Source organism: Phalangium opilio, unplaced genomic scaffold (genome assembly GCF_054372755.1).
Source record: "Phalangium opilio isolate 3A_F unplaced genomic scaffold, DU_Popi_V2 ptg000090l_1, whole genome shotgun sequence".
Lineage (NCBI taxonomy): Eukaryota > Metazoa > Arthropoda > Arachnida > Opiliones > Phalangiidae > Phalangium > Phalangium opilio.
In genome coordinates, this window is record NW_028324195.1 from 528,694 (window position 1) to 552,346 (window position 23,653).

Below are 23,653 nucleotides of genomic sequence, written 5' to 3' on the forward strand. Positions count from 1 at the left end.
CTCCTACGTTTAAATTAATCCTTTTTAAACAGCATATGTTTAAGCTCCTTAATTTGGGCGTATTTGTTTCTCAAGTACCATATTCGGATTATTGTGCATTTTTTATAGATATTTATTATCAGTGGTTACAAAGCATTTAAATGGTGTGACCCAAAATTATCAGATTTTAGAATTCGGAGTATATGCACAGCAGATATTAGCAGAGTTTTAATTTAGAGTTTACTCAGAGTTTAAATCTATTTCGTAATTTATTAGAAATGCAACAGATAGATTCATTTCCATGGTAGACGATGGCTACAGCAGTTCACAACGCAAAAATGGGCTAAAGAACTACGAAACAGTGTCTTATCTAATACTTCTCTGAATTGTGTTTGGTTTTCATCAGCAAATATGTTACTTAGTACGGGGAAAAATAGGTTTTAACCCGGAACAAATTGAAACAAAGCTAAAAATTTCAGATCTTGTAGATTTTTGGGCGCTCTTTAACCTGGTGTGGTCCCCCACACTCTCCCATTGGAGGAATTTCCACCATATTGGAAAATGGCGGACAGAATCGAGAAAACGTTTAATAACTCCGGTTCTACTTAACCGATTAACACGTAATTTGGCTTCAATTGTAGATCACCTTCAAACACATAATTCATTTCTTAAGATATTTGTGCCCTACAACTAACCGGAAGTTCACAATCTGACCCTGAAGATTAGCCTCATATAAAAAATGAGGATTTAAAGCATTTATGGTTTCTATTTTCAGAATACATTTCCAAAATAAAGCATATTGTTGACAAATTTTGTTTCTTTTCTGACAAGAGCTATAATGTATAGTACGGAAGAGGGTAAAACAGCCTTTGTACCAAAATAATATATACCATTGTTCGCCCACACCTGTCAATACGGCTAAAGTTGAGTTAAAGCGTGTGAAACAAAGTTGACATAACCAAGTTTATACTTTAAATGAAGATTATGGAATTGAGCTTTTGAATTAGCTTCTCTTCCACCAACAAGTGCGGCAGCAAAGCAACATTCAAATAGAGTTTTTCACCAAGTTCAAACGTGGCTTGGAAGCAGCCTAAATGGTAGAGAATGGGGTTGGAGACAGGTAGGATCTAACCTCAAACCAATCGTTAACACTCTAAAACCTGCTCCAGCTGAGCTTCTGCAGATGATCCCTCGTGAATGCAAGGAAGTCTGTGACTTGAAATGTGAATGCGGTAAAACTGGTCCAGTATGTCCTTCAATTTGTAGACAATGCAAGGGAGTATCTTGTTCAAATGAACATAGAAATTTTGAGGCTCAACCTCAAGTAGAGGACTATGATTAAACTTAAGCTTAACCAATATTGATAAATATACTAATATACAAGTTGGTAAACCAAAATAAACCTCTCCGATACGAGACGCAATTAAGAGGTTATTCTTAAATAATTAAGAAAATATAATTGATATTAATTACTTTAGTCTTCAGTAGTTTAACGTAATTCTACTTAAGTCGTTTTGAGAAACTTAATTCCTAAAATAATTTTAAACATAGCTATTGTTGACGTTTGAATTCTAGCGTATGTCTCTTTAACAATTTTTGGAAATTTAGGGTATATAATGTGATTGATTCACATTAAATGATAAGAAAGACGCAATTGCGTGAACCTTTGGTTGAAGCCCTGCAATTGGGAGGCTTGACGTTTTTCGTAGCCCTAGCTGAGCGCCACTCACTTCTTGATCCTAACGTTGCGAGTAGAAGAGAAAAATTACTTACTGCGAATACGTTAGATCCGATCTGACAACTGTGAACGCGGTGACAGACACGTTCAGTGTAATACCTCTTCGTGACGACATCGTCCCTCGGAGTGGTAAAAATATAATGGGAATAAAATATTTAAGGATTAAGACCTTGTTTGCACTATTTCGTTCGACACTGTTTCGATTTGCCTTTCAAGTGCAATCGCCTTGCCAATTCAACTTTGCGACTTCAAACGATTGGCCCCGATGGAGGAGGAGGTTCGAGAGATTCAGATTCGCGTCCGGTCTTAGTTCCAAGACAGGGGAGGAACAAGTCAACGCGTTTATATACATGATGGGCGACAAAGCTGATGACGTATTCTTGTCATTTGAGTTTGCCACCGATGCAGAGAAGTCTGACTTCAATGTCGTCATAAATAAATTTTGAAGGACATTTCATTCTCCGGAGGAACGTTATGTACGAGCGAGCAATCTTCAACTCCTGAGTTTATCACCGCGTGTCGAGCCCAGATTAAGAAATGTACCTACGGAACTCTCCAAGATGACCGAATAGTAGTTGGGGTGCGAGACAAAGCCCTGTCGGAAAAAATGTAATTAGACGGAAACCTTACATTGGAGAAAGCGATCTCAACCGCCCGCCATGCCGAAGAAGTTCGCCGACAACAACAAGAATTAAACGCAAGAAATTATAAAAACGGAACCGCGGCTGTTGTCGAAAAACTTGGTTCTCGAAACACCTTTCATACGAAGGAGAACAGGCGACCAAGAGCAACTCATCCTTCAAGACAAATTCAACGCGATCAAAGGGTTACTTCAGATACCTGCAAGAAATGCGGAACGTTCGAGAAACACAACCGAGAGCGATGCCCACCATGTCGAGCAGTTTGCCGGAAGTGTAAGAAGATTGCCCACTACGAGCGTGTGTGTCCAAGGTCGACCACCAACTACAATCGTGAGGTCACATTGCAAATGATCTCTGCTGATAATGACTCAACGCCAATGGATACTTTCTTGGGAAAAGTCAGCAGTGACGAGATCCAAGATCGTATTTGGATAAATCTCTCTCTCTGCCTCTCCCTGCTGCTGCCACGCAAGCAGATGACCACAGGACACGAACCCGAAGGACGTTAGCCGCAAGGCTCCGGGATGACCCATGACGGTCCAGCCGCCCAAGGAAGGATGTTCACGCCAAAACTTAAACGCTGCTAGTGCGCGCATAAAAGTACTTTATAACATCGTGTTGAACAAAGAGTCCGGTAGCCCTAGCAACTTTACGCGCAGGAGAACTATGTCGGAACGACGGGCAACTCTTCAATAAAACCATGGCATCGTACTTTCAATTTAAATAATTTAAGAGCTTTTCGCGTTATGACCAGAACCAAAACCAAACGTTTATCTATATATATGAATCAAAGTCCTGACTGACTGACTGATAATCAACGCCCAGCCCAAACCGCTTGCCCTAGAAGGCTGCAATTTGCAGGAAAAAATGGCGCCCAGAAATGTAAAAACTCTTCTCTATGCAACAAAATCCGCGAGTTTCAACCGATTTCACAGATAATTAGTGCACGGGTTTCCTTTAACCTATAGACGGACTGAATGGTCTTTTGGGTTCGATTTGTTGCCATCTTTTTAAATGGCGGCCAAAAACTAAAAAACCCTTCTTTATGGAATAATGTCCGCGTGAAAAGTAATAAAAAATGTCCCGACGGGCTGACGGGCAACGCCGAGTGCCTTCGCTCCTAGGGTGCTACAAAAATATTAGTCATCAGTAATATCTACCCATTTTTTGTATCATTTTGATGGAAGTTCTTATTACAAGCAGTAGTAAAAGCTAGTACTGTATAGTTCTAAAAATTCTTTAGCCAAGTTCACACTTGACACTTAGAAAACGTTTTGGAAAGTTTAATTTTTTTAAATAATAATTGCAGGGCTGATACTCACTCATACGCTCAATTTTAGTTGAATGAGTGACTAATTAATTTAGAAATAGTAAGCAAAAAGTGACTAAATAGGGACAAATTAAGCTATAAAAAGGGACACTTGAAACGAAATGTTTTCAGAGATGACCGATTTAAAAGATATTTTAAGGGTCGGTGTCGTAATTAAGGTCAAAAAATTGACTTTTAGTGAAAAAAGTGGCTTAGTATCAGCCCTGAAATTGCATTTTCCCTTGAAAGGTTTTTATAGTTAACGGCTAAATTTTACGCTTTGACATTTCAAAGTTTCCTGAAAACGGTTTCAAAGTGTCAAGTGTGAACGTGGCTTTAGTTTTTATAAAAATTTTATTTCACAGATATTTCATACGTTTGGGTGTTTAGTCTCTGCATAGCTAGAAAACTCTTTCTAATTTCCACTCCCTTGAAAAACCCGGGCAACTCTACTCATGGTAGCTTAGATAGTTTTTTATTATGTAGTTTTCAGACTAGGAGGATTGATACCATTTACACCAGGAGGCCAGGCTACATTTGTGGATGCGTTTGCTTTGTCCACCCTGTAGCCTGGCCTCCTGCCGTAAATGATATCAATACTCCTAGTCTGAAAACTATGTATAATTAATTAATTCAGTAGGGAGTCTTAAATAATCATGAAAACACAAATGTTTTATTTAAAAAAATCCAAATATAAAAGGTGTCATTTATTTATTTTCTCATTACAATCATCTTCTCATACGTATTATAAATATATTTGTTTTTAGAATTTTTTAAATAACACATGGGCATATATGACTAAAAATTTTATGATTCAAGTATATTTTTAGTATATTGCGGACCTTTGGAAATAGCGGCAATTTTCGAATTCGTTCACAAGAGGGACAGGATGTTTGTATTTCGGGGTTGAGATTAACTTCAGAAGGCGCGTCGCGTGGCACGAAAACTGGTGCTTTGGGATTGAGGAGCGCCTTTTCGAGGTTGATGACCGCCTTTTCCGGGTTGAGGACCGCCTTTTCCGGGTTGTGGACCGCCTTTACCGGGTTGTGGACCGCCTTTACCGGGTTGTGGACCGCCTTTTCCGGGTTGTGGACCGCCTTTTCCGGGTTGTGGACCGCCTCTTCCGGGTTGTGGACCGCCTTTTCCGGGTTGTGGACCGCCTTTTCCGGGTTGGGGACCGCCTTTTCCGGGTTGGGGACCGCCTTTTCCGGGTTGAGGACCGCCGCTTCGGAGGTGAGGACAGGGCGTAATTGAAGAACGCCTGCATCGGAAAGAAAATTAATTTATAATTAGTTTTGCGTACAATTAAGTACTTTTAACTTCTGAGTTTTCACCACATCACATTCCAAAAACTGTCAATTTAAATGCAGTAAATTATAATAAAATATTTGAAACTTACGAATTTCTTTGCGAACGAGAGATGATCGTTTCACTTTGCGTTTAAGATCGTCTGCCACACCAAAAGGCACTCCGCGTGGGACGAAGGCCGGCCTTTCGGGATTGAGGCCCCGGCTTGCTTGACGAACGCCTGAATAGGAAACAAATTTGATTTAAAATTAGTTTTGCGTACAATTAAGTACATTTAACCACCCCAGTTTGGACTTAAAATCCAGGAAATTATACGAAATTAGTTTTTCGTATAATGAAGTAAAATTAACCAACTCCCAGATCAAATCTTACGTTTTCTCATACACGCGGGTATGAAAGGTTCCACCTCGAGATTCAAGCGGTTGAGCACCTCGTACGGAACGAGTCTTCCTAATTGTTCCAGTTCAGACACTAAAATGTAGAAATTTATCATTAAAACCACTAGATTTTAAAATATTATTTAGGGACACTTGATAGGGAAAGAGAATGTAACGGCCAAAGCGTTCTTTAGGCATAACCCTGATACGAAGGGCCCTGATTAACATCTTACTTTCAATTAATGACTAGCCATTAGGAACATTATTTTACCAAGTTTACATATACCACTCTATGTAGCTAATAATTTATATATATAAAAAATTGGAAATTAAAAAAAGATTTTACGAATTTGTTCAATGTTCTCCATTTGAATCTCACCGGAATATTTTTAAACTAGCTGGATGGCACAGCGGCTTAATATTGAATTGTTACTGATAACAAAGTCAAGATGAACCCAATGCCCAAGTCCTTCGCTTTTATAGCCGGCTACTTGAAGTATCCGGGTCATTTTACCGGACTGTACTTCGTTGTTGTGTTTTTACCACTGATAAGGAGAAAAGTAAAGTTCACCTATTGACACGTTTGTGTTAGGTCACTGGGGAAAGGACAATGAAAGGTATTTCCTAGCCTTAATTCTACTGTCAAGTAACAAGCTTAGGGGGAGGGGCTCAAATAAAGAAATATTTTGTAACAAAATAATATAATAAAATGTATCCCTTCCCCATAAATTTTAAACTAAAGGTTTTTTTGCTGTCCCCTCAGTGTTGCCAGGCCATTGGTGATTCAAGAGATTGGAGAAAGAAAGGCTAGCAGTTCAGTTTGAATTGGTACTTGACCAACTTTACTCACATATTAGGGCCTGGCAACACTGCATTGAAGATTAAGGTAGTTAGGAGAGGGGAGGAATTTTCTGTAACCCCTTTCTTTCCTCTTTGGTGCTACAAAAAATCAGTCATCAGTAAAATCTAGAGTGGGACATAGACCGAGAAGGTTAACGTAAAGCTCCGCCCATTGACATGCGCGGTAACCACTGGATGTTTTACTTCCAACAGCAACACATAGATGGCGGGAAAATCTACACTTTGACGCGAAATTTAAAATGCTTCGTTTTACAACATTGGTGTTGGTATAGATAATGTTAGTTCAAATCTTAATAAAAGGTGAATATTTGTGTTAAAATATAGCTTTTATAATATATATTTCCCAACATGTTTTAAACAGAGCATACACATTGTTTATTGCAAAACAATAAAGGATTTACATGTAATATTATAAATCCGGACGTTAGGAAAAATGGTTAAAATTACTTGTAGACCGAGGGATGATGCCTAAATTGGAAAATACCTGCACTTGCGTCTTTGCATGTTCATGTCTTGTTTTGTCGATGAAATACTAATAGTTTTCTAATAGCTCTTTTGTTTCAAGGATCATTTTTCTCTGAATTTTTGCAGTTAATTCCAGGATGAAGATAGTAGTTGTGTAATGTGCGGTACTTAAAGTCAATTTAGCTACCAAAAACGTTAATTATCACGATAATGAAACAGACTGAATGTATGTTAAACTTGTTTTGTTATTGTCTTAACTTTGCGTTAATATAGCCGAAGCAAAACAAGTTTAACATACATTCATTCTATTTCATAATCGTGATTATTTACAAGTAACTTCAAGTGCCGTACTTTACAAAGACTTCGCTCCTCATCCCAGAATTAACCTCAATTAATCACAAAAACAAACCCTGATAACAAACAAGCAAGATATGTTATTAAATCTAATTCTATTATACATTTCCGCTGTTCATTCTTTTATTCATCATAGGGGCTTCAATTGATCTGCATTTGGGAGTTACTTTATTTTTTCTACCAAAGAAATTCAGAGCATAAATTATAAATGAATGTTAATTGTGTATAAAAAAAGTTTTAAAACAACTCACGAGATTATACACTTGGTACACATTTTCAATACAAAATATCAAGAGAATTACGCATAAATGAAATAGTCACGCGTACAAATTTAAATTGGAAAAAAGAAATTAATAAATCAGTGATTCTTTTTCTCTCTCTCTTCTTTTAACATTTTGTAACATTCAATAAGTTGCAGTCAAATTATTTTATTTACATCAGATATGTTGTTCGAGCAAAGATCAAAAACTCTAGTTAAGGAATTGCATTTGCATCTTAATTGTTATACTGCGATTGTAAAATGTATTTTGGGCTGCGCAAATGTTTAGGAATAGAAAAATTAAGAGCATTTAATAGAGTCGAGACCGGAAGAATGTTAAGAACTAACTTGCGAATAAAAGTAACATGATTCAGTCATTAAATTTGAGGAGATCCAAGATTGCCAATTATAGTCCATAATTATAAGTAGCTTTAGGGAAAAAGTATATATGACTGAACTCTATAAAACTACGCTGAACTGCTTCTACTGTTTTTTTAGGAAAAATTGGCTACAGCTACCCCAGGCAACCCAACCAAACAGCAACATGGAACGAACTAGGCTTAAATATAAGATTCGAAAATGATGCAGAGATTTCAATAGTCTTGCTGACGTGCCTACAAAAACGCAACTTAGCGTCCAATATAGTACCCAAATCTTTAGTTTGAGTTGCTGTGCGGATGGGTTTCGAGTCAATTAATTAGGAGTTCAGCAATATTCAAACGAATTGGTCATTAGAAATCTATTATTTTTTCATTGATAGAACAAGACATTACCTTGCAAAGACGGAAGTGCCGGTACTTTTAGTACATCATTGCTCGGTCCACTGATAAATTTCCTAACGTTGAGATTATTTGAGAAATATACATTAATTTCTGTGTTTATTTTTTCGGTTTAATGAATGAATGAATGAATTGATTATTGTATATTACAACAGTACAATGTACCAGCTAGGTAATATACATTTTAAATTAAATGATAATATAAATAAAAAAAGGAAATTAAGTTCTTTCTAAAGAAACAGCAAGCGTCAAGTTAAAAGTTTTTAAGATTCAAAATACGATCAAACAAGTTAATATTGGAGAAAATCACGTTGTAAGTTTTCATAATACGGTTCAATGGGTTTTTTTCAAGATTGATATAAAACAGTAAATGATTTCTTGTATATCTTTGTGGAATGTTAAAACATATTCTATGTAAAATTTCTGAACAAGTTATTTTTCTATTAATGGACCTAACTTAACAATTAAAACAATTGGGCACCAATGATACTGATCATATGAATATTCAGATTTCAAACAAATTTCATTTGATTCAAATAAAATTTTTCTTTAATAATAATAAGTATTTAAAATAAATATTTTTAATAATAAAATCACAAAACTTAATTAATAAACTAACCTAATTCAAAATGCCTCTTAATAAGAAGATCTCTTTAGTGTAAATAAATTGCTATAAAAGCTTCATTTTGCTAATCTAGATTCAAGTTCCCTTAAACTTACTTTGTTACGACTTATCTAGCTTTAAGAACCAGAGTGACGGGCGATAGTGGGTTTAACCCTTCTTATAAAACTCGAGTAAGCAAACAATCCAGAAGAAGTAAATCCATGGGAAAGTATTATAATAACTGAGCCAAAATAACCATAAACTGATAATCTAAAAACACCCCCAAGAAATATACTTATATGCCCTACATTCTTAATTTACTAGCAAATCCACTTTCATAATTTAATTTCATTAAAATTAATCCACAAGTTTAATTAATGTAACTCACCTCAACTTTTAGCATCCAATGATATTTATTTCTATTCCTAATCAAATTGGAAATCATGAGGTAGCTCTAATTGAAATTAGTGGAGCTAATTAAAGTTAAGATAATTAGGCTGGATATTTTATTATGAATATTAAGAATTATTAAGGGTGCAAACTTTTGCCATGTTAAAAGTAATGTTATTATGTTCCAAGAAATATTTTCAGTGATCGAGGGCACTCAAAAATGAAAAGGTGCTGCCCCTAGTTTAGTTAAAAGAGCAAGCTCTTATTCTAAGAATATTAATCATTTTTGTCAAGAAAATAATATCTATTTTTGAAATAACTAGTGATAATCTGTCCAGTTTAAGAGACTGTAGTAATTCGTCATAGTGATACGATTTGAATTTTGTAAAATAAGTCTTGTAATACAAAAGGAACTTTCTTTGTACAGATTCTAGTTTCTCTATGTTAGTTTTGCAGGTCTGACTGTAGCTTAAAGACCCGTACAATAGTATCGGGCGTACTATAGTTTTATACAACTGCAAAAAGCACGTTCGAGACTTAATCTGGCGCGCTATGTTTAGTGCTCAGCCCAGAGTTCTTCGTGCACGCATCGAGCTGTGTTCCACATGTTCGTTAAAGTTTAGTTTTTGGTCAAAGATAACACCAAGGTCGCGAATACTCGTTTCGCGGTCTAGTATTTTACCGTTTAATTTGTACTCAAACATTAAGGGATCTCGCTTTCGAGTGTAGGAAAATATTTTAGTTTTGGCGTCATTTATCGGGATATTATTTAGTTCACACCAGTTCTGAATTTGTAATAGATCATTTTGGAGGGCCTCACAGTCCGTAATGAGATTCACATATTTAGCGCACTTTTGATCGTCCGCAAACTGATAAATATTGGAGCTCGTTACATAGCTCGATAAGTCGGCAATGTTAATATTAAATAGAAGGGGTCCTAATGAGGAACCCTGAGGTACCCCACACGAAACTTTGAAAGAGACGTCGGAAAGATAATTGTTGCATTTAATTGTATTGCTTCTATCTTTTAAATAACTTTTGATCCACTCATATACTGAACCAGATAGTCCATATGATGCTAATTTCTTTAGTAAAAGCTGGTGCGACACTCGGTCGAATGCTTTCGATAGGTCTAAATAGGCGACGTCGACCTGTCCGTGATTATTGATGACTGGCTCGACGTAGTTCAGAAATGCTATACGGTTAGTATCTACGGAGTGTCCAATCATGAACCCGTGTTGAGTTTCAGGAAGGTTTGGTGCAAACCATTTATAAAGATAACCTTGTATAATAAAGTCAAAAACCAATGCCAATGCGCATAATATTGATACCGGACGGTAATTACTCGGATCGCCTTTATAACCTTTTTTAAGTATAGGTGAAACTAGTGCCACCTTCCAAACATCTGGAAACACGCCTTGGTTTATCGATAAATTAATAATGAGCGCAATGTAAGGGCTTAAGACCTCTTTACAGCCTTTTATAATAAAGTTCGGAATTCCGTCATAGCCCTTCGTGGTTTTTGGTTTTAATTTGTTTATGGCCGTCGTAACATCCGTCGTAGATATGCAGATATTAGAAAGAATAGTACAGCTGGGCTTATCTTCAATACTTTGTTCGAAATTTGAGTTATCTATGGCAATTGAGGAAATGTGTACTTTTATTTAATTCGAATTACTTTGCTAATGAATGTTCGACACTAAAATAGTCTCAACCTTAACATCTCAAGTAACAACAGAGAATTTCGATACGCTGCACCTTTTACAAATTGAAAAGAAATTACTATACATATACTTTATTCAGTATCCTAATTTCAAAAATAAATATAACTGTGTCATGATTTTAATAATCAAATCAAAGGGAATCTTTGCCTCGAATTGTCACTCGATGGTAGGGCTGTTTGAACAGAACTATTTAAGGTATTAGACGAACGCCAAATAGTAATGTTTCTGCGAGAAATCTCTCGGCTTTATGTTGGAAAATGACCAAATAATTGGATCAAATAATCTGAAGTTTAAAAAATCGTTTAAATTGAAATTTCTATGAAAATAATGTACCAAATTTCACAGTTTGAAGGGCCCACACCCTCCAGTAATGTTAAATAAAAAAATCACTGAGTTTAGGCCTAGCGTATTGTAAGGTATTTTTTTTAATTTTTTTATTGGCCTATCACATCGAATAACTAATAAACTACAGCGAAGTTAAGTTACAGAATACTTCTAAATTAACATGTAACTTTTTAATGTTCCACTTTTGATGTTTCATTAAGAAAAATTAAGTCTAATTATTTTATTAATTTATAAATTAAGGCAAAATCGTCATTCCGCTGTACAAACTCAGTTTACGATTTTAGCTCGTTCAAAGCTATTTTGTCTTTTCAATCTGGTTGAGAAACATGGAACTTTTTATTTAGTGCGTGCAAATGAGTCAAGTTGATCAATTGTTTTTTCAAAAAGTTATTTGTTTCCACAGGTGAAGTACCAATAATTTCGTAAAGTGATGCTGGCCTGATAAGCATGAAGCATCTTGAATTAAAAAAAGTGAAAAAGAGACTCATGCTTTTGATGCTAATGCTTTGACGTTGTAAAATTATAAACTAATAACGGATGATTTTAACAATGCAAATTTTAATTAAAAATAGTTTTTGGTATAATTACACTATGTCTTTGAGAGTTCCCTTTAGCACGCGTTAAGCTCGTTCTCGTGTTTCCACAAGCCTTTTTTAGTATCGTGAATTATTTGCAAGATTCATTAAAAAGTTTTAAAAATTGCCGAGCCTATTTTCCATATTCTTTAACTAGAGGTACAGTTATAGTTATGTATGGTTCTATCAAGGGGATATAAGGCGGCAACCAATTTCCCATTAGATTTACAGTGTTATTGATCAAATAAAGTTTGATTTGAATACGGTTGATACTAAGTTTATGTTGGGCTAGAATTTTATATCTATGTATTTCAAAGATCATTTTCCACAACAAAAAGCTTGTTAAATAGATTATAGTATAATCCTTTTTTTTTGAAAAACCTTATAACACTCGGAACTTTCTCAACAGAATTAAAATTAAGACTAAGGTTACAGATATTAATAAAAAAGGTCATTGAAAACAAAGAACTGAAAAAGCAAATGATCGATTCGCCTAAGCAACAGATATTTAATTTTCAGTTTTAAAGACATGATTATTTATTTGAAGTAATTTTTCATCTTCGTTTGTAGCCACATCGTAGTATACGATAGGCTCTTAGTTTGACCCGAGCCGTAGTAGCTGTAATAGTAGTAGTAGTAGTAGTAGTAGTAGTAGTAGTAGTAGTAGTAGTAGTAGTAGTAGTAGTAGTAGTAGTAGTAGTAGTAGTAGTAGTAGTAGTAGTGGCCGGGGTTGTCGCTTTGGTTATCGTTAGATTTTAGCTTAAAAGGAATTCGATAGTACCTCAACCGACCCTTAGGGTTAACTGAGCTTGGTTAGAGATTTTATTTTAATCAAAATTTTTCTTGGCCGCAGCCGGGATTCGAACCCGGGTCGCTCACGCAGCAGTAAGACATTTTATTAGTGTACCACGAGAGCTTAACAAAAATAGCGAGCTTTCTTCCTTTAATTTATCTCTAAAGGGTCGGGAATATTTATTTGTGGGGTCGGATATTTCTGTATTTTTGGGGTCGGATGCTTCTGAATTTGTGTCTTTTGGTCTTTATATTTCTTTTCTTTAAATTTATGTGCTTATTAAATAGATAACGATGTGGCTACTATTATTTATTTGTTTTTTGCCTTTATGTTAGCACTGTTAATTGTTCGTCTTTTTAAAGGGAGAGTGAAAATTGGTTTTTGATTTCGAAAGGGTGGGGACTATGATTTGTCCATAACAGTGCAATGCGAATTTACAACGCAAATGGTAAAGAACGCACTTAGAGTGAAAAGGGATAAATTGTGTCAGGAGTTCATAATAACCCCCCTTCGGGGTGAAGTATGAAGTATGAAGTATGAAGTAATGGTAAAAATCGCGAACAACAAGATTCTGTCGTTCTGCATAGAAAAGATTAGCCTGTTTATGGACATACAAAATTACAGTATATCGTAGTGGTATCTATGCTCCTTGGTTTTCCTTCCAAAACTTTCGTTGGCTGGGATCTCCGTGAAAAAGAAAAATGGCGATATGGTGGACGTAGAAACACGTTTAATTCTTATATTGAAGATACTGCGAATAAATTTGTCCAAACCGTTTTAATTTAACCACGGAATTCTCACTCACACATATCACAACAAAACAATATTGACGATCGTTTAAATGTTTTGTAGAAAACTAGAAACCCCTACTAAAAGACAACTTCTTAGTCAAGGCTTAATTTACACTGTTCCGACGGAAGCAGACGTTAGCCATTTTCGCTCTCAAAGTCACAAGATAACAAGTTGGGAAAGCCAAAATATTACCTCTCCGAGTGGAGATGAATATCACTACCCCTTAAACAACCTAAATATTTGCATCTATCGCTTTTTTTTAATTCTTTGCAAGTGCAGGAATTCAATTTTAAAATAGTCAATTGTTCAAGCCTTTTCAATATCTCTCAAGTGCTGTGGAAACTCTACTCTCTCGCTATACCTCAACCGTATTCTTAGTCTACCAGTATGATTTGTAACATTTGTCCATATCAAAGCTGAATCATACCTCGCCACACAAAAAGCAAATGTCCCCAAAACATGGAAGCCACAACCCAATCACACATAAGCTAGGCTCCCACTTAACCAAAATAATTATTAAACAGTTAAATACTCACAAAGATTGGCAAAATCAATCTCCTTCAGTAATAAATATATTATTTTCCGAACAAAATTAATCGAGCAAATTTAACGCTTAACTTCTTCTCTTGAAATTCTATCAAAGAGTGATTCAACTGTTTAAAAAAAGGTTTTTTTCGCAAATAGGGCGCTATCATATCAACCGCAATTCCGTCATATTTAAAAATATACATTGCCAACACTTTTTTAGACACAATAGTGGAAGTTTTAGTCTCATTTAAAACATGTAAAACAATTATCTCATCTACAAATAGCTTACACATGTCTTTTTTACCAATATATTTAACGACTTGACCCATGACATGCCCTTAACACTGGCTTCTATGAATCCTATTTATTCTTGGATGCTAGGAAACTTGGTAGACGTAACAGTCTGTACCAAGTACCCAAGCATCCTTCTATAAACGCCTGGCAACATTGTGGTACGCATGGTACAACTAAAATATAAGATGTGTATTTATCTTTCGACTCACTCAATCGCTTCAACACTTACAGAGAGACGAAGTATTGAAATCCATATTATGTAGTGAAATTAAAGGTTGCGTTTACGCTATATATAAATGTAGTAAAGCTGAATTAAAAAGTAAACACCAAATTTGAAATGTTAATATCAAAAGATGTTCTTGGAATATTGAGATGAAACAGAGCTTTATAGCTACAAAACTACTAAAAGAATCGTAATGCCGAAAAATATTAAAAATATTTCCATTTAATATTCTGCAAAAAGGAAATGTTATCGTTTTGTAAGAGATCTTATCATCCTACTCGCTTTATATTAACTTTGATATGCGTGTAGTGTTTCGATTCAGATGTAATCTTCATTACTCGTTCTATATAAACTCTCACTTGTGCCACTTCAAAGAAATAAGTTTATCTTAAATAATTAATTAAATATAAATGATATTAATTATTTTAATCGCCAGTAAATAACTTTAAAAATAGTTAAATCGTTTTAAATAAAGTTGTTCCTATTATCTTTTGAAACTTTGCTAATATTGACGTTTAAAGTGAAGGGTACCCCTCTTGCCCGCTTTCTTCAAATTTTGGGGTATATATACGATTCGTTTCCAATATAATAATAGATAAAAACGCATTCGCGTGAACCGATGGTGGAAGCCCTGCCATTGGGAGGCTAGACGTTTCTCGTAACCCTAGCCGATCGCCGCGTATATCTTGAAACCAAACGATGACGAAGGAAAAGAAGCCAGAATGGACTGACTGGCGTCCATGTGGAATGGACAAAGACCTGAAGATGGTGGTGCATAGAAGCTGGTGTCAATGTGGAATTGACGAAGAACAGAAGATGGTGGTGCATAGAAGCTGGTGTCAATGTGGAATTGACGAAGAACAGAAGATGGTGGTGCATAGAAGCTGGTGTCAAGGTGAAATTGACGAAGAACAGAAGATGTTTGTGCTTCGAAGCTAGCAAGTACAGACTAGTGTCCATGTGGGATGGACAAAGACTAGCAGATTGTGGTCCTTAGAAGCCAGTTAGTAAAGGCTGGTGTTGGTAGATGAATGGCCAAATTTCCGTGAACCGCGAACGCGTTCCGGAAATCGGGTATTTGTTTGCTACGATTTGTAAACTGCGAACGCGGTCACGTGGGGTCTGACAGACAGACAGACACACAGACACACAGACACACAGACACGGCCGGTGTAATACCTCTCCGTGACATACGTCACTCGGAGAGGTAAAAATAGTGCTAAACTGGAAGTGTCTAAGTTAATGCTCGTGGGCGCTAAAAATGGGGTAACTATTTCTTTGAGAGTTAAGCGGTGTATGAATCCGCTGAGCTTTACTGCGAAACTTTCTAGTTACGGGGTTTTTAACCAGTTTCGTACATCGGGTTATTATGAACTCCTGATTGTGTTAAGGTGATATTTTTCATTAATTGGTGATTTTAGAGGGAAAGGCTTAGGATTCTCTAACAGTACAATGCGGATGAATTGTCAAAATATTAATGAGCTAACAGTAATAACTGTAGTATTTGAGGAACACACAAATTTATCATATTGCCTTTACCTATAACGAAACATTTCAGTCTCTCTTTAAAATTTCTCATGCTTTAAGCCATGACTTTTCTAAGAATCCGAACTTTCTATACATATAAAGTTCGGGGTTTACTCAAAGAAAGAACTCAAGTTGGGTGTGAGCGTTATGCGTTTGATCATTTTAGCATTGCCAAGTTAACTCATCGAGAGGGTAATCACTAAAATGGGTAATCACTATAACTAAACTTTCTCTTTTTCGAAAGGTTCTTTTAAAAAGTCCATATTAGAAATTTATAAGATGCGATAAGTGTGCATCAGCATAAGTCTATGTTGTAAACTCATAGAGAGCATAATCACTTAAACTATCTGTTCTTCGATTCGCCGGAATATTACAATTATACCATAAGTAAATTTATACGGGTAATAATTTTATCACTGTTTAGGGTAGGGCATCGAGGGGCTATTCACTCTGATTTTATGTATGGTAAATCATTTAAGCATTGTAAAAGATAGCGCGAGTGACTCATTAGGGTAAGGTAGAGAGGGGTTACCGCTCGTTAGGGTAGGGTATAGAGGAGCTATTCACTCGTACGATGTGGGTACCATTACGATCCCTTGGGCCGTCTTGTTTAACCAAGATTCACTGACGTTTTTTCAAACAAAACTTACACTTGATAAGTATATGCATTGCAGTTTATACGAGAAAATGGGCTCTTCATGGATAATACAATATCATTTCGACTACTATTAGGTTTTTATGGGTCAAATATTTGAAATTATGAGAACTTAAGCTTATTGAGTTATACTTTGTTATTTCGAAGTCCAAAATAAAATAGGACCTTTCACTGTGATGACGTAATAGCGGTGAAATAGACCTCTAGCTCGTCATTTTCTGAGTGCTAAACTTAAGACGGCGATTTTTTTAATTTTTTTAATTAACGGAGAAGTTTTATTATATTTTTTAACGATTTAGCTGTTCTTTAAATAGCGTTAATTGATTAATATGGATTTTCTGTACCATTTCACTTTTCTTATGAGGTTAGATTACAAATCTTTGTAATTACGATTAGGGAACTTAAAATGTATAAAGGACCAACCTTAAGCTTAGTCTTTTAAAAAAATGCATATTTCACGATAAAATTTTATAGAAACCAGTTGTAAAAACAAAAATTTTACCTTTCCGAGTCAAGAGGTCTACTACTACAAACTTATTTACCTAGATATGGAATTATTTCTCTTTTTTTTTGAAGTAAAAATTTACGAATTATTAAAGCAGCATTCCAAGCATAGAGAATATATAGTAAAGCAGACGACATTTTACATTCAATATGGATAAATCTTGGACACATGGAAATCAGTCAATTTGGAAAAGAACAGGAAATGAAGTGTATAAATTTTGGAGAGATATAACCTTTATGTGTTTGAAAAGGCCCAATCGTCTACGCTTCAGCTGTTTACCCTATATACTTATAGCTACATTGACAACTGGTTTGCAGTGTAAACACTATCGTCTCCTCTCACATCAACAATATTCTTAGTTTCCCAACATGAGTGTTAACGTTAAATAACACCAAAGCTGATTTGTGGCTAGACGCACTGTAAGTCTTGCGCGCCATAAAAAGAATGAACACTCCGTAGCTACTACCCGTTTACCATTAGCTCTTTCACTGGTCTAATCGCCACCATGATCTTTTCTTCTAATAAAATATCTAAACCCTAATTATTTAAACGTGTATTTAACTTTCGGCTCACTGTGAACCGTTAATGTCTCTTCAATACAGACACGAAAATCAAAACCCATAGCTTACTATACCTTGGGCCTCAATTATACACTCTTTTGCTCACTAGGCCTATTACGGTTGAAACTTGATTTAACCGACAGAGTGTAAGCCTAAACGTTCTTCTTGTAATCAGGGGCGTCGATCATAATTTTTCCCAGGGGGGGCTGGGGCCTAAGCCAAAATTTTTTTATTCTTTATAGGAAAATATGAAATATAGGATTTATAGTAGAAAAAGGATGTTTTATGGGAAATATAGTACTAAAAAACCTCATATGTAAACCTATTTTAGTTCTAAACTGTGTAGAAAAGTCTCAACAAAAAATAATCAGATTTTACTTCGAAAAAAAAACTTAATGTGTAAAAATTCCAGAGCGAGGGAAGCGAGCACCGCAATTTCGCTGTCTTTAAATTTTATCTCGATGAAAGATCTAAATTTTGACAAATTTGGCATTTAACTATACGAAAACTTTGACTAAGTCCAGAGTATAGGATATAGGACTAAGTCCAGAGTATAGGATATAGGACTAAGTCAAGAGTATAGGATATAGGACTAAGTCAAGAGTATAGGATATAGGACTAAGTCAAGAGTATAGGATATAGGACTAAGTCAAGAGTATAGGATATAGGACTAAGTCAAGAGTATAGGATATAGGACTAAGTCAAGAGTATAGGATATAGGACTAAGTCAAGAGTATAGGATATAGGACTAAGTCAAGAGTATAGGATATAGGACTAAGTCAAGAGTATAGGATATAGGACTAAGTCAAGAGTATAGGATATAGGACTAAGTCAAGAGTATAGGATATAGGACTAAGTCAAGAGTATAGGATATAGGACTGTACTCATACTAGTTGACATGGCAACACATCTAAGTGAGCTTAACTCGCGTATGCAAGGCAATAACCAACAAATCAGTTCTTTGTTCGAAAATATCACGTCTTTTGAAGTTTAACGCAGATGTGTGAAAATCCGTTGAAAGTCAAAAATTACATTCAGTTTCCCACATTATCGGGTCTGAAGCGCGTCAATACCCCCCAGAAATACCCAAAATTAGTATCGAGGCTTAGAGAAGAATTTGCACTTCGATTTCAGGATTTCAGAGAAAACAAACTATTTCTCGATATCGTTTCACGTCCGTTTTCTCAGGATGTTGAATCTGTACCACACAACCTACAAATGGAAATTATTGACATTCAATGTGATTCACCACTGAAAGAAAAATTCAACAAAACGGAGCTCATTGAGTTCTACAAAACGTGTGTAACTAAGGAAAAATATTCAGAAATTCGCGAAAACGCTCTTCTCATGAGCCCACTGTTTGGTAGCACATACATTTGTGAGCTAGTGTTTTCAAGAATGAAAGCAAGGGTAGCAATTGATTGTCGGATAGTCATCTTGAAAATTGCCTGAGTATTTCAACTTCTAAACTGGATTTTAATATTGATGAGATAATTAAACAAAAGAAATGTCAGGTTTCGCACGAAAACTGGTAAAAACAATTGTAAAATTTTTCAAATAAATGAAAAAAGGTGAATTTTGATTGTGTGGCCCACTTGATGGTCATACCTATGCGGTCGTACTCAGAGAGTGGTTCTCCACGGTGAAATGTCTTCAGTTGGTGCTGTGATGCGTGGGGTACCACAAGGTTCCATTCTTGGGCCTCTATTATTCAACGTCTATATTAACTCGCTTCCATCTGTCGTGCGACATGCTCTTGTCCTTTTATTCGCGGACGACACTAAGTTATCTTATCGCATTCGTAGTATGGCTGATTGTCGTCTTCTACAAGACGATCTGGACGCTGTTGCGAATTGGGCACTTGACCATGATATGCGGTTCAATGCCAATAAGTGTGCGGTTCTTCATCTTGGTCGTCATAACCCGAACAACGTATACCTCATTGATGGTACCCCAATTCGTTCGCTCGCGACGGAAGAGGATCTCGGGGTTCTTGTTGACACTAAGTTGAAATTTTCAAGCCAATCCAACAAAGTCTGCAAGCGTCTCAAATCCACCACTGGATTGGTTCGACGTAATATTCACCATCGATCGGAGAAACTTATTCGTGGGCTGTATAACTCTCTAGTTCTACCGATAATTGACTATGCATCGCCGATATGGACACCATCTCTCTTGGGTGATGCCAAGATCCTGCAAAAGGCCCAAAATGCTTTTTCGAAGCTTCCGCAACGCCTATCAAGACTTCCTGCACCCGATCGTCTAGCTGCATTGCGGATTCAATCAGTGTCTGTACGACATCGAGTTAACAACATCTGCCTTTTGCACGACTTTTTTCACGGCCGCCTCGATTTGGAAACTAGCGACTTTTTCACAAAATCCACCACCATCACCCGTGGTCACGCCCTTAAATTAGTCAAGCCTCTTGTAAAGTCTAATTTTCGCCTAAATCATGTCACTTTCACTGCCATTCATGACTGGAATAATTTTCCATCAAATTTAGTTCAACTTCAAAATCGTCATACTTTTCGTCAAAAACTTTCTATCTTTTATAGTTTAACTTCCTAAATTTTTGTTTTTTTTTTAGTTGTTGTTCTCCCACTCCCCCCTCTTTTTGCATACTTAACTTTTAATGTTTTTTCTATTTGCATAGAAGCCTCGCATTAAAGGCGTAGCGAATGTGTATAATACTTACCTAAATAAATATATAAGTAATTTTGAATTTGGCCCATCGTGAATAAAGGTTGGCCATCCCTGGTATAGGATATAGGACTAAGTCAAGAGTATAGGATATAGGACTAAGTCAAGAGTATAGGATATAGGACTAAGTCAAGAGTATAGGATATAGGACTAAGTCAAGAGTATAGGATATAGGACTAAGTCAAGAGTATAGGATATAGGACTAAGTCAAGAGTATAGGATATAGGACTAAGTCAAGAGTATAGGATATAGGACTAAGTCAAGAGTATAGGATATAGGACTAAGTCAAGAGTATAGGATATAGGACTAAGTCAAGAGTATAGGATATAAAACTAAGTCAAGAGTATAGGATATAGGACTAAGTCAAGAGTAAAGGATATAAAACTAAGTCAATAGTATAGGATATAATAGGACCTATCATGAAATTATAACATAATATGGGACAGGTTCAAATATATAGTATTTTGTAGATAATAGGACCGCTGGGCTCCCTGCAATATAAAAAGAGTCCGTTTGATTCAGCACAAGACTCCAAGAGAATTCGGTCGCTCCAACCAATCTGCAGTCACTCATTGGCGTTTCTAAGCGATGCCAAGTGGTTGGTATTAAAACATTCAGCCTGAAAACATTTCCGCACCTCCGTTCTGAATATAATCTTGCAACTTCCATATATAGTAGAAAATGTTTATGAGGAATTTAGTATACATATTCTATATTGATATAAATACAGACCTAATCGTAAATAGTGAAATAGAGTAAAATAACTCTATTATTTCAACAACAAAAGGCCATTTATATTTTCCTTATATGGTAAAAAGAGTGAGCGTGGGGACCAGTCTCGGCCGACTCACAGTGGCACCCAAAATTTGGGTCCCAAATTAAACGCACCTTCCCAGAGGGGGCTGAGCCCCCTCTCATTTTTCCCCGTGGGGGCTCAGGCCCCCACTGCCCCCACATGATCGACGCCCCTGCTTGTAATAACTAATGCAAGGATTTTTCTATATACAGATGTAGTATAGCTTAAGTAGTATATAAACAACCATTTCATATAATAATATTAAAAACTATCCTTGGAATATCTAAATGAAACAGAGCTTTAAAGCTACAAAACTACTAAAGGCATCGTAATAACGAAAAATATTTCCACATATTCACTTAATATTATGGAAAAAAGGAATATTGAGGTTCTGTAGGATTTCTTTACACATGAACACAAGGCGAACTGCTAACGCGACGCACTAGTGTAACAATGGACGGACACACACAAACAAAAACATAATCTTTCCGTATTAATTTTGAGTCGAGAAACACGATTATCTTAAATATTGAAATAAATATAAATAACATTAAATATTTTCTTTGTTAGTTCTTCGCCTCATTGGGCGTTACATCGTTTTGATAAAGAATAATTAAACATTCTTGAGAGACTTGACTAATATTGGCGTTTGAAATGAAGCATACGCCGGTTGCTTCGCCTTACTCAAATTGGTAGTATATAAAGGTTTCGAATCGCATCTATAGGTAAGAGCAGCGCAATCGCGTGAACCTTTGGTGGAAGCCCCGCCATTGGGTGGTTAGCCGTTTCTCGTAACCCTAACTGATCGCCGCGTACGTCTTAACCTTAATGTAGATGGAGCAGAAGCCAGTGTGTACAGACTGGTGTCCATGTGGGATGGAAAATGTGCAGATGATGGTGGTGATTAGAAGCCAGTGTGTACAGACTGGTGTCCATGTGGGATGGACAAAGACCACAAGCGGGTGGTGATTAGAAGCCAGTGTGTACAGACTGGTGTTCATGTAGGGTGGACAAAGACCACAAGAGGGTGGTGATTTGAAGCCAGTGTGTACAGACTGGTGTTCATGTGGGATGGACAAAGACCACAAGCGGATGGTGATTAGAAGCCAGTGTGTACAGACTGGTGTTCATGTGGGATGGACAAAGACCACAAGAGGGTGGTGATTTGAAGCCAGTGTGTATAGACTGGTGTTCATGTGGGATGGACAAAGACCACAAGAGGGTGGTGATTTGAAGCCAGTGTGTACAGACTGGTGTCGATGTGGGATGGGCAAAGAGCAGCAGATGATTGTGATTAGAAGCCATTGTGTACAGACTGGTGTCAATGTGGGATGGGCAAAGAGCAGCAGATGATTGTGATTAGAAGCCAGTGTGTACAGTTTGTTGTCCATGACAAAGACCAGAGGCTTGTGGTGTTAGACAGGCAAAAGAGTAATAGCCTGTAAGTGTAATACAATTTTCGAAATTTCCGGAAATTGAGAACACGTTTGCTCCGACTTGCAAACTGCGAACCCGGTCACGTCGGTTTAACAACAGACAGACAGACACACACACAGATAGACAGAAACGTCGAAATTAGAACCTTTCCGTGACATACGTCACTCGGAGAGGTAAAAATGAATTTGGGAAAAAGGAAGATAAGCAATTTTTCAAAGTAATTAATGTTTTATAATCATGTCTTTGAAAACTTAAAATTTGAATTACTGAACTTCAGGGAATCTTTTTGTTCACTTATGTTTTCCTTTTCACGTCTGTGTTATTAATAACACTTTTTCTTAATTGTAAATGATATCGCATGGAAATTACTTATTAAGACCTGATAACATTTTTCCAACGAACCAATGATTATTTTAATCAAAATTAGCTTGGTTGCAAAAATATTCCAGCTCGCTTATCATTTTATTTTACTATACTTTTTTACTAACGACCTTGAATAAACATGTTTCTACATACAGGGTGCAAATAGAAGTCGATGATGCTACTAGATATACTGCCGTGACGTGATAGAAATATAGTTTACATGAGCTTCGGAGCAGCAAATTGATAATACCATAACCCCTTGAAAACCTATAAGGGATTATCTTCGTCTCTTAACTTCTAAAGACTGAGTGGCAGAGTTCATCCATAGCCTCTTAGATCACGTGACCAGGGTTGGAAATAAGGTGAATTTTGTTAGTGGTACTCGGGACCAGCGACCCCTCATGTTGAAATTTTTAAACTGGTCCTTGGGACCAGTGACCCTCGCCTTAATTTTTATTTTACCGGTCCCACTATAAATTAAATTTTTAAAATGGTGAGAATAAAAACCACGTAAAGACACAAAAGTAAAGAAGCTGAAAATTCTAATTGATTGAATCTTTTACTGTAGGAAAAAGTAGTGTATCAAAATTAAGAACAGTTAACTTTTATTTCTTATCACAATTTTTCAACTAGTTGCCACTAAATATCAATCAACATGTTGTAACATGGCTGACAGAATCTATGGAGTTTCCACTCCTTTGTTCTGGCAGGGCATATCTAGCCTCCATGTTAAAAGCCACTCCCCCTTCCACAGTTGTAATATAGACTAATT

The 23,653-nt window shown here is 36.2% G+C and overlaps 1 protein-coding gene across 1 annotated transcript; it reads left to right on the plus strand.

The window, feature by feature from the left end:
- The first annotated feature begins 18,584 nt into the window (after nt 1-18,584).
- On the plus strand, nt 18,585-19,037 carry LOC149644231 (general transcription factor II-I repeat domain-containing protein 2-like). Its single transcript, XM_089850336.1, has one exon. It carries the CDS (start codon nt 18,585-18,587, stop codon nt 19,035-19,037), a length of 453 nt encoding a protein of 150 aa, XP_089706462.1.
- Nucleotides 19,038-23,653: the final 4,616 nt, after the last annotated feature.